We start from the raw sequence: 16,630 nt of genomic DNA, 5'->3' as shown, positions 1-16,630 counted from the left end.
TCATCAGCTGAAATTCATTCCTAAATATAGCTGAAGGGTGAGCAACCTCTCAGATATGGATATTAGGGCTAAGGCTGGTGCTCTGAGCTGGCCTCCCCTAAGCTCATCAGAGCTAGTTCGAGGATGTGACTGCAGGCTTGATGGATTTAGAATGACATGAAATACAAAGAAAGGAAGTGTGGTAAATCCAGATGACCGTTTGGGTTGTGCTTTCCAGCTAATATGTTGACAGGAAAACACATGAAAATATAAAGGTAAACAGGTGACAGCTCCCATCACCTCCTTACCCCTCCTTTTCCCACCTCCCCCAACAGTAAAGGCTGTCATTATTATTTTTTCCAGCAACAACAGTAAAAACTGAAAAGTGAATAAAACCTGATGGCTTCCCTTCCTTATCCTAGAGCTTCACCAACAAAATCCCAAGCCCCTTCCCCTCCCGTCAGGCTCTGGACTACATGTAGACTGCAATTACGAGAGGAGAGATGATCCAGAATGCAATTATGCTATTATTTTCATTTATATAAAATAACCTTTTTAGGAGATACTACAGTTAAACAGTGATTCTACACATCGAATCAGTTTTCAGTGTATATAGTTTATATGATAGCACCTGAAAAAGGATCACAATTTAGTGTCCATGCATTCAAATAGTGGAAATAGTTTTGCAGTGATGCACTGGTTTAGATGTGCTACTGTGAGTTTCTGTTATCCTCAGTCAAACAAACTGATGGACAGTCATATCAAACATAGACATGAAATGCCCATTAAAAACATATATTAGAACTGTTATATTTCAGGCAAAACTCTAAAAAGAAGAATATAATTACTATTCAAACATCACTGTTATTGGAATTTGATGTTGGAGCTACTTTGAATTTCCCTATTTGCAGATAAATGCATAAGACTAAACAAATATACCGTGATAGCTGGGATCCCAACGCTGCCAACAATTTATGAAAATGATACTATGTACATCTTTGGGAAACAATCACTGTAAATAACCCATCTGTTATGAGAAGTAATCCTAAATAACAAGGTTGTCAGCTCAAGTAGGCTTAGATGGCAGTGGAATAGATGGAGCCTTCTTCACATCTCGAAGCAGAGTGTGTTATTGACAGAACAACAATGAAATAAAGCAGCTACTTAAAACCACTCCAGACATACTATTTTGGAGCAGTTGCTTTGAAGTCATACCTTCTGAAAGCTATCAAAATGACAAGATGAGAGCGGGAGCACTGGGTCAGTCAGGCTTGTTGCAATGGTAAAATGCCTACAAAAGAATCTCAGTGCTATTTCTGGAGAATACAAAACCTCCAAGTTATCAATGACTTTGCTTTGGGCACAGACATAGACTATGTGGGAAATGAGGGAATAAAAACATGATTTTGAGATGGTAGAATTAAGAATTTCACAATAACAGTCACGATTTTAAAGTTTGGAACATGACTTGGATGTTTCATGATGTGATACGACTTCAGCATTTTAGCAGCCCCTCTGAATGTGGAATGACTGATTTGTGGTATCAAGTCACTCGAAGATCTGACTTGGAAGCTATAAGCCCGGAAATACAGTACTGCCATTAGCGACACACACAAAACAAACTTTGCAGATTTCAGTATGTACTATTTGTTACTGTTACGGGAATATTCTAGTACCACTTTTTGACATCTTCTACACAATTTACTTAATCTGTGAGATCTGAGCATGCTTGAAATTGAGCCCTCTAGCACTTGCCCTTGCTTATCAGAGATTCACAGCTCTCTGACATTGCAAGAGGCACAAACAAGCCCATGGAAACAAACCAAGTTACCCAAAATTTTCACGAGTCAATACCAACACCAGGAGGGCTGATACAGGCTCCTTGGAAAAGCCTTTGAGAGTTGCAGAATGTAAAAGCAGAATTTATGAGGTAAAACAGCTTCCAAAAAGTTGCCAACCACAGCAATGTGGAGAAAAAAACCTACCACTTACTATAGCTATATAGACCTTGCCTAGTAGCTGTTCTTTCAACAACTTACGTATGCAATTACACATCTATTCACCACCATTGCAGGTGCAAGCTGAGCAACAGCATGTGTATAAATGTGTGTGGGTGTGCAAATGTTTCATTATGGTGATTTGTCAGCACAGTGAGTGAAGCTTTGTGCCCAATGAATGTGTAAATTAGGTGCTTAGCATACTTGAGTGAAAAACAGTTCACCTCCCTCCTTAGCCCATCCCTCTCAACATCGGGAAAGAAAGTAGTTTCATTCCCTGTCAAAGTAGCAGCTTCTATCTCAAACCTAACCCTGCTTTCTTGCGCCGTCCTCAGGTTTCTAACAATGAAGAGAAGTGAACCTTGAAGAATTAGTCATGTTGAATGTTACTTTAATCATATGCATAATATTCTCTTATGTAGCATTGGAATAAGAGGTGTCACATCTTGTCATTTCTGGGACAGAAAACTGAGACTGTTAGCTGGCCTTAAATCATTTCTGGCATTAACAAGATTCTGACCAGAGGCTCTCTTTCATGTTCAGGATATGCACTGCATTATTTCTTATTATATCACAATACATTGCAAAGGAACAGCTAGGTTACCAAGACTAATCCTTTAAGTCTTTCTTTCTTTACGGTGTCAGACAAAATAAGACTGTGCCGTATTTCCATAATCTCTCTTGTATTATGTGAATATTATGATCTATAACAACAACAAAATCCCTAAACTGCATGCATTCCCTTTGGCTCTGATATGCTTCAGCTTGACTCTTCCTGTCAGAAAAGGCATTTCCAAGTCTGTGTGATTTCATTTTAACAGACATATCAGGCTAAAAATCAGCTTCTTAACATAAAGCAGGAAAAAAGAGTTTTCTGGTGTTTAAGAATTAGTATTTCTGAGAAACCATGATGCAATACCTGAGGCTGTCCTCTTTCTTCAAGAAACAACATAAATGAAAGTCAGTTTGGAAGATCTGGGGTATCTACTTCTGCTTCTTTTTGACTTGGATACATACAGTTAGATCAATGTGTTCAAAAGTAGTTTTGTTCTCAGACAATCTTATAGCAGCTACCAAGGTCTAAAAAAGATTTCTGCAATGCTGTAATGGCAAACTGCAGGGGAATTTCTTGAGGGAGGGTAGAAGGGGAATTTGGGTTAAGAACTAATCAGTTAAATGCACCACAAGTAGCCTTCCATTTCTGTTCATAGGATGAGTTAAAAAAAAAGGGGGGGGGGGAGGAATATATATATAAAAGTGTATTCACCTTCTGAGAGATCCTGTCCTTTTGGATCGAGTGAAAACATCATTCCCTGCATACCTGTTCAAAAATTCAGGGTATATTTCTATGCTGCTATCTGCATGATGTTTAAGCAGCTAAGAGAATATTCAGTAACTTAACCCTTTTAAAATCACTTCATTAGAGCAGCCAAACAAACCATGATCTCAAAATGCATAACCTCTTGGTAGTGTGCTATTTATTTGGCTTGAGGGTGGTGGTGTTCAGGGAGTTTGGGGCTTTTTAGTTTGGGGTAGATTTTTTTAGTAAGTTACTACAATGCTCAACAGGCAAAAGAAATAGAGGAATGGATAAATACTAAATTCCAGGATGGGAAGTGGAATGAATTTTCTGCAGGTGCAGGCCACATGAGAGCTTCTCTCCCAAATAAGATAGATGAGTAATGCCCCGGGTCATAGTGCAGGTTTTTCAAAGAGGTTGGTAGAAACAGGGATGTTTGATGTGTTGGAATAAATCCTAAACACAGCCTAGAAGTAGTGTTATGAGAGCAAGAGGAAAGAAAATATAAATGGAACCACAGGTTACTGAAAACAGCTTCTTCTACTTTTCACTCCCAGGTTCTTCTTTCAGAAACAAGGGTAATTTAACCACTTTTCATCTCATGTTGCCCACAGTAATTTTGGAGCTTACTGGCAAATTTCAACAAAGGATATACATATAGTTCCTGAAAAAAGTGACCCAATTGAGTATTACCTGTAGGAAAAGCCTCAGTGTGAGGTCAGTTTTGCTTACACAGCAAAGCATCCACACAGGAGAGTCATTGTACATGCCCTAAGGGAATAGTTTTCAGTGAGACTTACTCTTCATTAGACAACAGAGGATCCAATCTTGTCATGCATCATAAATGAGATTTTTGACAGACCAAGATCAAATTGAGGATTGAAAATGCTAGAATATAGGATGGCAGACTTTGCTGGCTTCTCTGGTGTTACAGTAGTAACAACCGTTCTGTTTCCAGAAGAATAATTCAGAAGAAAGGCATCTGGAGCAGGGGGCTCCTGCATTTGCTAAGGCAGAAAAAAAGTGCTAGCAACAGAATGAACTCAGATGGCAGAAAAGTGAAAAAAAAGTATAGAGAAAACAAACTGAAAAGTATAAAAAAACAAGCAACAAGCTCTACTTTTTCACAAGAGACCAAGAAAATGTAAGAAAGCACTAACTCCATGAGATAAGAGGAAAGACAGTTTTCCAGATCAGACTGTGTTGCCTTCAAAGATACTTTATTGGACTAAAGAAGTGAGATACAGGATACATTTCTATTACAAGTTAGGGCCCCTTCTTAACAGGTTTCCATTCATGCACAACATTCCAGATTTTGTAGGACACTTCTTTGTACTTGTTAAAATAATCCTTGTTACTTGGCTTCCTTTCAGTTTATTCTTCTGATTGAATTTCAGCAGAAAATGTACACCATAACACTATGAAGTTTATTTGCTATCTCTCTTGACAGCTGTCGTTCACATACCCTATGTTTGCCTTAAGAAAATACTCATCTGATCATGTCATCTGTTAAGTTAACCACTACTGCAAAGGTTCAAGTAAACTAGCCTCAGGCGAGGGTTGATACCTGCTCCCATTAAAAATCTAGTAGAATCGTGGGGTTAGTTAGGATGTAATTATTTTGTATCATTCACTTTTGAATTAGCATCAGGAGTTTACAGTAAAATAGCATGTTCTCCAGGACTTCTGGTATCATTGGAGGTGACTGGCACACTGTTGAGTGAGTGGGGTTTTCTCTTGTACTGTCATTTTCCTTCTGCTGCTGAAACAATTTGGGATGGTCCAGATTTGAGGTTCTCAGTCCAGCCATATCACTCTACCATGCCCATTCAAAATGCACGGAACAAGTCATTGCAATTGCTTACAGTAATTCAGTGATCCCTCAGGTGGATGATCAGCAGTGGCCATTATTTAGCTGCCCAGAAAGTATGCTGGTTGAGAAGAAATCTTTTAGCTACTTCCTTTCCCTGTTTCCTCACTGCATTTCTCAAATCCAACTGTAATAATGCTGCAACACTGAGCATTGTTTTGAAAACTTCCCAGGCTCCAGTCTTAAACTTGCCGTCATCTTCCCCACTCTGCCCATCATACACAACTGAAAGCATTTTAATTCTGAAGGCTGAGGTATTCTGGCTTAGACAGTTACTTACAAAGCAATCTCATCACATCTTTTACACAGCAAGACTTGGAAATAGGGAAGAATGTCTAATTCTTACATAGAATAGGAGTTAACCTATCTGTTGAGAATGGTAGCTCTATCTAAATATGCCACTCAGATTCATATCATTCATGATGAAAGAATAAAAAAGTACTTGCAGGAGCCAAGAAACTCTCTTAGAGACTGATTTTTCGTACTGTTTCTCTGAGTCTCCCAAGAAAGCAGGGCTGGTTCTAGATGCTGAGCAACTTGCTCAAAGTATCAACACTTCCGTGTGTTATTTGCCGTCACACACAGAAGACTGATCCTCAGTACTTCATTTGGAGTTCCCATGTGTTCATTCAGTCACCCTCAGCTTTACTTCCAGCCTGTCTCAAGCTTCAAGGCTGAGCAAGGATGCTCTCCCTAAATAGTATCTTCTACTGCCCCTGTGAAGAACACCGTCCTAGACTGGAATGACCACAGTTCTGATCCAATAGAGCATTTCTTTGTTCTTACAGGATAAAAAAAAAAAAAAAAAAACAAAACAAATCTGGGTGCATGGTATTTAGTTAAGAGGTGAGGTGCTGACTTCTGTGGGCAACTGAATGAAATGTGACAGACATTCCCAGCGGCTCAATATGGGCCAGGCATAGGGAAGACTGCATGGCCTGAGGGATGCAGCAGCCTTCAGAAAGGGTTGAAGGCTTCACTGGCTTGATGTGATGCAGTGATTTATGTCCAGCTGCTGGTTATGCAGCAACAGAACAGTCTGATGTTAAGAAAAAAAATATATTTTATACATATAAAAATATATATTATTGATATATTTTATATATATTGTACAGATATAATATAATAATATAAATGATATTAAATAATATAATATATAACTATAATATAATATTTTCTATATTATATGAATTTATATTATATATATAAAAATATATAATAATGAAGTTAACACATTAACTGTCCCTTCATTATATGCAATCATGAAGTACTTTATGCAGAGGGACCTGCCTTTCTTTAGCTATAATCACAGGTCTGCATGCATGAACCATGTGTGATTACAGGATATTACTGTACTACGGAACACAAGATAAGATATCCTTTGATTATGATCATGTTACTGAAATATTCATTCAGATCCGAGCATGAAGCCGTTGACCTGTGTCGAGTAGTTATATGACGTTCTCTCAAGGGCATGTATCAACTGTGTATACGTTAGACCATAAATCAACTTGAATTTCAAAAAAAAAAAAGGCATTTTATTTAGTGGGCACGGAGAATCCATTGTGTTAGCATAAAAAATCCAGCTACATTGCGAAGGAAAGTGAAGGCATCATATTTAGCTTTACTTACTCTTTGGTATTTATAGATCTGACCTACTTAGAGAAGCCAGGGTAATTAATGCTATGTATTACATTTTAAAAATACCAAGCCACAAATTTGGCTAGAAAATGCCATAATGTTATAAATGAAGAGGTTAGCCCTATTATCCATTACAGCATGAATTGGGCAGTTCCAAACCCAAAGATTGTGAAAGGTTAATACTGTTACTTAACTATTCACTGTTTATTCAAATAACAGTTCCATTTCTAGATTAATGTGGCTCCAAGCATTGTGAGGCTCCCATTTTCAGTGTGGCACAAACATTAACTGACTGAATCATCTTAAACCATCTTCATTCCTAGCCAAAGTGTGAAGTTTTTTAGTATTTGACAGCCATATGAGTTTATCTTATTTGCACAGAGAAGCAACTCATCAAGTGCAGAGATTATTATATGTGCACATTAAGTCTGAGTACTTGTACTCAATGTATGCAGTCAGATTTGGAGTTTACTTTTGTTTTAAAATAAAGCTTGTAATATTAAAGAGAGAAAGATAAGACAGGGATTCAGGACTCTGTAGATTAGCCGAACCCTTTCCACTCTGTGCAAGTGCCCATTCTGCCTAACTTTGGAGAGGGATGCTTGTTACTGCTCTTTTTCCATTTTTTAGTTTAAATTCTGTCCTTACTGAAGCTGGTGCAGATATACCTGCCCAAGGGTGGGTGGAAAAGTGTGAACAAATACGTATTTTGTGATCTAACTTTTCTCTGTCAAGTTCCCGACTACCTCTATTTCATATCAGAAAAGGTCATGAAATGGTAAATTAATTGCAAAGCAGAAGAGAAGTACTAAAAGGTAATTAGAAATCCTTGTTCATCTTCTATCAAAAAGACTGTGGTTTCCCCTTTTTTCCTATTAGGTGAAACAATATTCAGCTCAAAGACTGAATTTCTGAAGACTTAACAAATATAAATTCTTGTCCTAAATCTCCAAGCAAGAAACCAGACTCACCTATGATTTTGAATAAACTGTCCCAGTCTAACATTATCCAAAAAGCAGAGTTTCAGATTTATTTTTTTTCTTTAATTCACCAAATTTCCAAGATGTACTTGCCTCAACTGTTTTCCCCATTATTAGTAATATGAAACCCTGGAAGCCATAGCACAAGAAACTGCAGCTACATTTAAATAAATAACTAAATAAATCTGAGGTCTCTAACCTTACAAGGAGAACAGATTTCCTTTTCCACACAAAATATTTTTTCTTATCCCTTCCAATTTTTCCCATAAGTTGACTGTAGGCTGAAACACGTAGATACATAAGCACCATTTACCACAACAGTACTGCTATGGATGATTTCTGTGGTTAAGGTATGGGCCTGAGCCTTACAAAATCCAGAGTCAACTTCCAGTGGTGCCACTGGCTTACTATAAAAACCCAGCAAAGGCAGTTAATTAAAGCTCAGTTCCCCACATGTAAAATATAAGGAAACACTTGGGGGTTTTCATTGTTTTCTGTGCTTTTGGAGAATGTGAGCCTGAATCTTTTTTGTGGTCTGTGATAGTTTTTTTTATGATGCATGGAAACATCTGAAGAGTTAAGGATGAAAATAGAAACCCTTTTAGAGCATATACAAGAGATCAGTAATAGTTCTGTGTGATGTACAAGACACTGCAGCTCTGAAAAAAGCCCTTTTTCACTTATACAGCTTGCTTTGATGGTTGTATACTTAAGACCTGAAAATTTCTTCAGTAAGATGCAAAAGCATTTTTTAGATATCAATATAAAAATTAAAAAACCAATCCTGCATGTTTTGCACAGTGTGCAATGTCATCCCTGCTGCTTTTAATGCCAGAGTACAGTTGCTGCAACCAAACGTAAGTGTGACAAAAGAACTTGTGTGCACGTAACAAGGTTCCCTCTGGTGCATGAGAAAGGATTCCCAGGGACTAGGAGGGATATAATGTTTAAGACATTCTAGAACTAATAATTCTGATTCAACAAGGGATAATAGAAACTATTAAATCAGATAACTCGTGAAAAAGCTTTTCACTGACATGTGATAGACTACCTACCTACTCTGACTCTGATACTCAAGTTTAGACCCAACCCTTTTACATGTCCCAGGGGTTTTGCTAGTAGCACTGAGAATAAGAGAATCAGCAAGTGTCTGGAATATCAGTCGCAGTGTGTTGGGTCTTCGTGACATGGGAGCAGAGCACACATTTGCTCTGTGTGACGTTCTGTTAAACTTCTGCATTTCAAAGTGAGATTCTGATCAAACTTTCTGCTCAGAAGGCGATGATTGTAAAGCTTAAGAGGGAAAGAGGACCTTCAGTTATTACTCAAGGATGCAGAAGTAACTATAGGTACAAAAAAATTTCATAAAACACCACCAGTTATTTCCCATATGATGACCTCACTCTCATAAATCCAGCCTAGGTTATGGTGGTCTGTCATCAGTATTTCCACTTCTTGGATAAAAAGGTTTAAATGGTTTAAATGTCTTTTCAGCATCATTTGAAGTACATGCCAACTTGGGATTTAGGAGAAAACAGAACTATAAAACACCTTTTTTCCTCCCCATTAAAGGTCTCTATTTCATTTACAGAACTCTAATATTTAGCTAAATATAAACCTCCAAACACTGGGAACAGTCAAACCTTGGAAAAGTCTAAAACCAACCCTCAACATGAGTAGCATACTTATGAACTGATTTCATTTAACAGCTGTAAGAGTAGCATTGAAGCAGAACCTCACCAAGCTCTCTCTTGAATCCCCCAAAATACACTAAGTAGAGTTTCAGTAAGTACAATACCCAGGCAACCAGCATAAGCTCTACATTCCCACAAATAATAAAGGTTTTGGGGACCCTTATAGGACTGAAATTTGGATTTCAATGTAAAAGGAAATGGGACATTAAGTAAACTAATACCCTGCATATTTCTTGTCTCTTTTGAGCATTCCTTAATATACTCCCCATTATGTGTGGAACTGCAATTTTCAGCTGGAGGCCTTTGCATAGATCTGAACAGAAACGTTCTGACTTTGAGTGAGAGAATTTCAAATATCTCAAAGCTCTATATACATGAAACATAGGATTAGGTCATAAACTGGAGCAAAAGCATTGATCAGCTTATTTTATTTTAGTCATAAGTTAAGAGTGATGGGAAAAGATGTAGAGACCTGGTACACTTCTTGCTTCAGAAGATATAGGATGTAGGCTAAACCATCTCTGTTAACAGAACAGACTGGTTGATACAGGAAAAGGAAATGGAAACCAGAATCTTTCTGGTGTTAAAAAAAAAGGAACATTTAATAGGGGTGGCCTGGCTCGAGTGTTAGTGTCACATCTGAAAATCTGTGCAATGACTAAAGACATCACAGATAAAAGCCTACAAGTCCCTGGTTTAAGTTGCAGTAATCTAAGTGACTGCAAAAGGATGACAGCAGCAGCCAGCTGACAGGCAGAGCATCAACATCATCTTCTGGCCTGGCGCACACTCTGCTCTCAATTTCCTTTAGAATAGAAGGAAAAGGAAAAATAGAAAAAGCCCTAGCATAGAGTATTCCTAAACTTGATGGTTTATTGCATTACAACATTCTCCAGGCATTACTGATAGATTCCGTTCTTATATTAAGGCTTTGCTGTGTTACAGGTCATCCTTCAGCCCAGAGAAGAGCAGTGTAAAAGGAACAAAACACTTCAACTCTCTCCTTAGCATCCTAGAAGAATACTTACAAGAATGCTTCCTGCTACAAAACTTGTGAATTATGATAACTAGAAGCAGTGATGAAGGAGCTTTAAGATTTATTCAGTTGTTCTCTTCTCGAGTTAATTCAGTGCACAGTGCTGCTGATTAGAAGTGGTATCAATAGAAATAAAAAGGGAATTAGTATTTGGTAGCAACATAGTTGTACATCTCCGGAACTATTCTGAAGTAGCTATAACTTGTCAGATCTGGAAGCACACTGCAGCAAACAGTGTAGAGGCTGAGAAACCCCTTCATCAATCTTCTCTAATGAGAATGACAAGAAATTATGTTAATATAGCTGTTAACAACATCTAACAATACTGCATGCACCACAACAGCTCCTTGCCTTGGTACAGATCCTACACTGGAGGGGAAGGACCACTGGCAAGGTCTGCTGAAGAACTCAGTAACCCCTATCCTGAAAAATTATTCTTTAACTGCATTGTGCCAGGGAGGAAAAGTAGCAGCATAAAGAGCAAACCGGGATGGCACCAATGTATACCTCTACAAATTAAAATGGATTTAATCCATCCATCCCAAAATTAAGGGGGGGAGTGGCGGGAGGGTGTGGTGTGACATTTTCACACATTGTCATGGCTGTCTATATCTCCTAAAGTAATACTGAGTTTTGACATGGTGTGCTCTTCTTCAGTCTGTGGAGCCCTGTCTTCTATGACTGCAAATCAAATGCGCTTGTCAATCTTTTCTATGCCCTGTGACTGGCATATAACAAGAGCAATATTTTGGCTTCCTGCAACTGTCTCTCAAATAGATTGTGATACTGAAATCTGTTCTGAATTTCATACACATGCCCTCTTTAGACTCTCACAGAATCACAGAATCCCAAGGGTTGGAAGGGACCTCAAAAGATCATCTAGTCCAACCCCCCTGCAAGAGCAGGGTAACCTAGAATACATCACACAGGAACTTGTCCAGCCGGGCCTTGAATATCTCCAACGTAGGAGACTCCACAACCCCCCTGGGCAACCTGTTCCAGTGCTCTCTTTTCTTTCTTGATCCTTACCTGGGAAGATGGAGGAGGGGAAAGAAAAAGGGAAAAGGAAAACACTGTGATCACTGGAATGAATGAAATCCCTCTTTGCATTATGCTTTCTTAAGTGATTGCTGTCTTTTACTATCCAAATAATCTTCCACAACCTTTTAATTTTTTAAATTAGAACTTAACTAGTATTTTATCATTTTTAAACTTCTTTAACTGAGTCAAAAATTACCCTTGATGTTATGGCACAATAAGATATTTTCTAGACTAGTTCTTCAGCTCAGAGCTAACCCCAGATCTACAATTAATTAGGCTGCATCTTTATACACACAATCTGATAAAACTTCATATTCTGGCTTTCTCCCAAACTCAGTGGAAACAACGGGACTTTGAACAGACATCTTAATGGCACCAGGGAAGGATGCTACTGGTTTTAAAGCCCTTTCCTCTGGGTATTTCCAAATGAAAGCTGTGTTAATTGTGATGCTTCTTTGAAGCTGGCATTAAGTCATGGTGCAATAAGAAAAACAAAATTCACTCTAACAAGAGCAGTCTAGAGACAGTCTATAGTTAAGCAATACCTAAGTATTTTGATGTGTGCTTCTCAAATTTAGGACATATTCCTTCTTAATGCTTGCTCACTCAGCATGACAGTGTGCTCCAATAAAGACTGGAATATGAAGTCCAGCATTCACTGGACAGTGATTGTCATAAACTATTGCTCAGTGGCCAGAAAATAGTTCACTTAAGTCACAGGCTGAAATGCACCGTTTTGTCTTAAAGGAGAAGAGAAGCAATTCAATTAAAACAAATAAACATTCACTCTTTCTTATCTTTCTTCTGCTATTTCCAGTATTCTCTACCAATAAGAACTATATGCACCATTTAAATGCTGGAGGGAATTATCTGTCAGTAGAGCTTGCACAGGTAACTGAAGTCCATATTTTCTTCGCAGACCATGACTGTGACATCTCAATTGATCACTGTGAGGAGCTGCTGTTTAATTAAAGTTGCATGTGAAGGATCTAAATCACTGAATTTGTACCTCTGTTTTTGAATAAATAGCTATTAACTCTCTAGTCTAGGTTACCAAACACCATGCTTATCTTTTTTACTACAGGAATATTTAATAAGACCATAATGGCTATGTATTAATTTTTAAAGTTGTTTAGATGTTATAAAGTTTACTGAAGTCTGTAAAGATTACATCTGTTCTAGGAAATCAAGGTTATAAAATAACTTTGAATTTAATAAACAAAAATAGCTTTTTATTTCTACAGTGAATGCTCTGTGAAGAACAGCACACTGATAAGAAGCTTTATCATGAAACCCTTATTGTTCAAGGAGTAATTGCAGCTTCTGCTGGCATCAGTCAGGGTTGTGAGTGTTCAGAACTTCTCAAAAATCAGCATCTAAGACTACCTGAACCAGCTTGTTACTTAGTTATTCTGTGCTCTTGCTTCCGTGAAGGAGAGCGAGTCCCCTTAAAACAAACAAACAAAAAGCAACAAAAAACCCCAACAAGATCCCAAACTAATAACACCACCACTACCCCCCAAACAAACTTCAGCTTTATTCTCACATGGGAAACTCCCTTTGACATTTGACATCAAGCAATAGTTCATCAAAAAAAAAAAAAATTGCAGATGAAGCAATGTGAAGGTGAATACTTGCTATCTGCAGTCTGGTCATCCTAAATTCCTTGAATCTGTTTACATTACTCAGTGCCAGGTAAAAAGAGGTAATACAGTCCAGTCATAGAAGGTTGTGAACTTGTACAGGACAGCCAGCAAGGCTTGTCACCATGCTGTGCACAGTCAATGTACATTCAGCTGCGGTTCAAGAGAGAAAGGAAAATGAAGCATTGCATTGAAGAATTTTCTTAGCCAAGTACAGGAAAAGCTACATGCTGGCACCTCTACATTCTCAGCTATGCCACTGACATATCCTGGATAAAGCTGGGCTAAAAAACTCTAACTGTATAGGTCAAGAAAAGAAATATGAATTATGTCTTTAAACAAGCCCACAGAAACACCAGAAAAATCTTTAGAATATAGGCTGGCTTCATCTATTACCACATCTTCTACCTACTTTCCTCTAAACAGACACAGGCAAATGAATTGATACAAAATAATCCTTGACCACATCATGCATTCTGGAAAATGTTGCAAAATGGGAATGCATTTCCAGTAGGAATGTAGTACCATTCAAATGCCATGTAAAAGTAGGAATGTTTTTGTAGGGATCCTTCAGTTACATCCATTTTTTGTTATTGGTTTGGTTTTGTTTTGTTTTGATTTGGTTTTGTCTGTACAATTTCAATGTGTGACTTAAATCTTGATGAAAATTAATTCAGTTTTTAAATTAACAAAGAATCCTGAATGTCCCAGCTTCCTTCTCTACATGGTTTGTCTGTGAGCAGGGTCGGGATGTAAACACAAACTCACTATGTGTCATTTAGCACTTCTAAGACTTTCGACTAGAGTCCATAGATGGCTATGTTGGTATTATAATGATAAAATTATTTTCCACAATAAGATAAATTACAATTATGTCTTCTAGTGTACATAATTCTTACAGTAGTATAAAATGTATTTCAGGTTTTTGAAAAGCCAATTGTGTGAAATTGCTCACAATAAGTGGTTACTTACAGCACTGTAGGGTAAAATATTATTTAAATTAAGTCATTTATGTTCACTTTATTATAATTTTGAAGCATATGAATGTTCAATACTATTTGATGAGCAAATTTAAGACCTGAAAAGCTTACCAAATTTGCTAACTCTGCTACTATCTATACCCACCTGGATGAAACCCATCACCTTTTGTTTCTCTCCACATATTGTATGTTTGACACAATACCATCAAAAAAATCTTTTCTTGCTTATTAGTATAGCTTTTGCCATGCAATGGGACACTTATCTGATGAAGTCTGTATCAGGGGGAAAAAATTCTACTTAGTATAGATAGTTCTTTCTCCTTACAAAACACATCATAATATTTATATCTTTGTCTGTCAGACATGTTGCTACTTTCTTTGTTGTATAGCTCACAAAGGCCAAAATAATTAATTAGCAGAAAATACTATAGAGGAATTAAACCTGAGACTGCATATGCCTTCCTTTCGTTAGTCACTTCTGCTTCCAGAAATCAAATGGCAGAAACATACATTCCTCTTTCAGCCAAGATTGCCCCTTTGGGAGTGAGTCGAGCAGTTCATGTTAGAAGAGTCCTTTGTTCCCTTCACTTAGGGTATCGGAGCAGTTGGGCATCAGAGATAAATCATTTACTGTTTGCCTTAATTTAATTTGTATTTCACTCTAGAGCAAGGTGCTCAGAATTGCTTGATAAGACAAATAAATAGAACTTAAAATAGTTACATATATTAATACCCTCGTGGTCTCAGAAGGAAGCAGCATAGCAGGTGTATGAAAACAGCCTGAAATATTTCACTCAGTAATCTGAAAAAGGCTGGAACTGAAGTTCAGCCCAAAATTGCAATCAGGGACTGTCTCTTCCAGGCTGACAGTGCCTGACCCAAAGCCCAGAGCTATTTCTAGCTTTAGAATTCAGCATAACGGGCACCAGCAATCAACACCCCCTGCATTGTCTCACGCTGGTTTGATTACTCCTGTTCTCATAAAGAAACCTTCCCATTCTTGTATGACCACCTATCCAGAGAAACCAAGAGTAAACTGGCTCTTAGCCTTTGCCTCCAGCTTGTTGTTGTGCCTTTCCATGCAGTCACATCACATCAAAGTGATGGAGTTGTTTCTTTTTTTTTATTTTTTTCTCTAGGGGTCATTGCTTGCATTCTGGATTCTGACAGCCTGAAAAGACTGAGTCACCCCCAACAGACATTTAGGATTATTCCTCAAAGTGAAGTTAAACTGAAAACACCATTAGCCATTGCTGAAGAAAATCTAATCACAATATTCTATTTATACTCCGACGCTCCGGCTGTGCCCCCCTGCACCTCGCCCTGTGCCCACACCCTATGAGAAGCTCACGCTTCTCCTTGGAAGTGACAATTACCTTCTGGCGCGGAGAAAGCCTTTAATTACGACCCTGTGTCCCGTGTCTCCATGGTGATCTCATGCAAACCGCCTGCCTCATTAGACTTTATTCCCCCAGCACCCCACGAAAGTAACCAGCCGGCTCCGCCTGAGCCTTACCGGAGGGTTCCGCCAGGCCCCGCCGCCTGGCGCCAGCCGCGCCCCCCGCCCGCTCACTCGGTGGAGGATCGCGGGGATCGCAAAGCAGCGGGAATTACTCGGCTGCAACCCCGCTCCGAGCGCAGCCGCTGCATCATTCCGGCACTCGCTGCGGAAAACGTTCTCCCTGTCCCCTGCCTGGCCGCGCTGCTAATCGGAGGATGGTCCCGGCGCGCCCCTGCCCGCCCCCCGCCCGGGCGTTGCCGATACCTGAGCGCTCTCCGGCGCCGGGGCCCGCGGGGTCGGTGAGGATGCTGGGGTCACTCTGAGACCTGCCTCTCGGGAGAAAGCAGCCGGTCCCTTCTTCCGATGCAGCCATGAGGTGGAGGGCGGGAAGCTTAGAGGCGGGGGGAGGAGGAAGCGCTCATGGAGCCGGCGGCGGCCGGGGGACAATGGGGACGGGGGTGCGGCGGCGGCGGGGCGTCAGCCGGGCAAGACCAGCCGCGGCAGCAGCATCTTCCCCTGCACCGTCGGCAGGCTGCGGCGGGGCGCTCCGCCGGCGCCGGGCGCTCAGGGGGCAGCTCCGGGCGCCTCAGGGGGGTGGGCCATGCTGCCTGGCGGGGTGGGGAAGAGCCGGGGCGCGGAGCACCGGCCCGGCCCCCCGCCGCCACAGCCGCCGCCGCAGCCGCCCCCTCCCGGGACGTGTCCCCCTCCTCGCCCCGAGCGTCGCTCCCGGAGTCGCCTCAAGCCGCGACACTGCTGAGCGCATCCGTCGGAAAACATTGGGATTCTCCCATGGTGCCTCGCGAGCGGCCGTGTGACGTCACGGGGGGGCGGACGCTGCACCTGCACTGCACAAAGGCGGGGGCCGCAGGTGCGCGCGGCCTCGGAGCTCCTCCCGCATCAGGAACATGTGACTGGCGGCATGAGAAGGGACCATCCTTTCCCATTCTCCTCCTGTCCGGCCGCGGGGC

The 16,630-nt window shown here is 40.1% G+C and overlaps 1 protein-coding gene across 1 annotated transcript in view; it reads right to left on the bottom strand.

Moving 5' to 3' along the window:
* Nucleotides 1-16,035, bottom strand: part of PHACTR3 (phosphatase and actin regulator 3) — a gene marked incomplete at its 5' end in the record, with an annotated part of 107,090 nt that extends 91,055 nt beyond the window's left edge. Inside the window, one exon of the mRNA XM_080627935.1 lies at nucleotides 15,927-16,035. Within this exon, the coding sequence (XP_080484061.1) occupies nucleotides 15,927-16,035 (109 nt within the window). The remainder of the gene's footprint in view (nucleotides 1-15,926) is intronic.
* Between the last annotated feature and the right edge of the window lie 595 nt (nucleotides 16,036-16,630).

The sequence above is a fragment of the Psittacula echo genome, assembly GCF_963264785.1.
Source record: "Psittacula echo genome assembly, chromosome: 12".
Taxonomy (NCBI): Eukaryota; Metazoa; Chordata; class Aves; order Psittaciformes; family Psittacidae; genus Psittacula; species Psittacula echo.
This window is presented reverse-complemented; position numbering and strand designations above follow the sequence as displayed.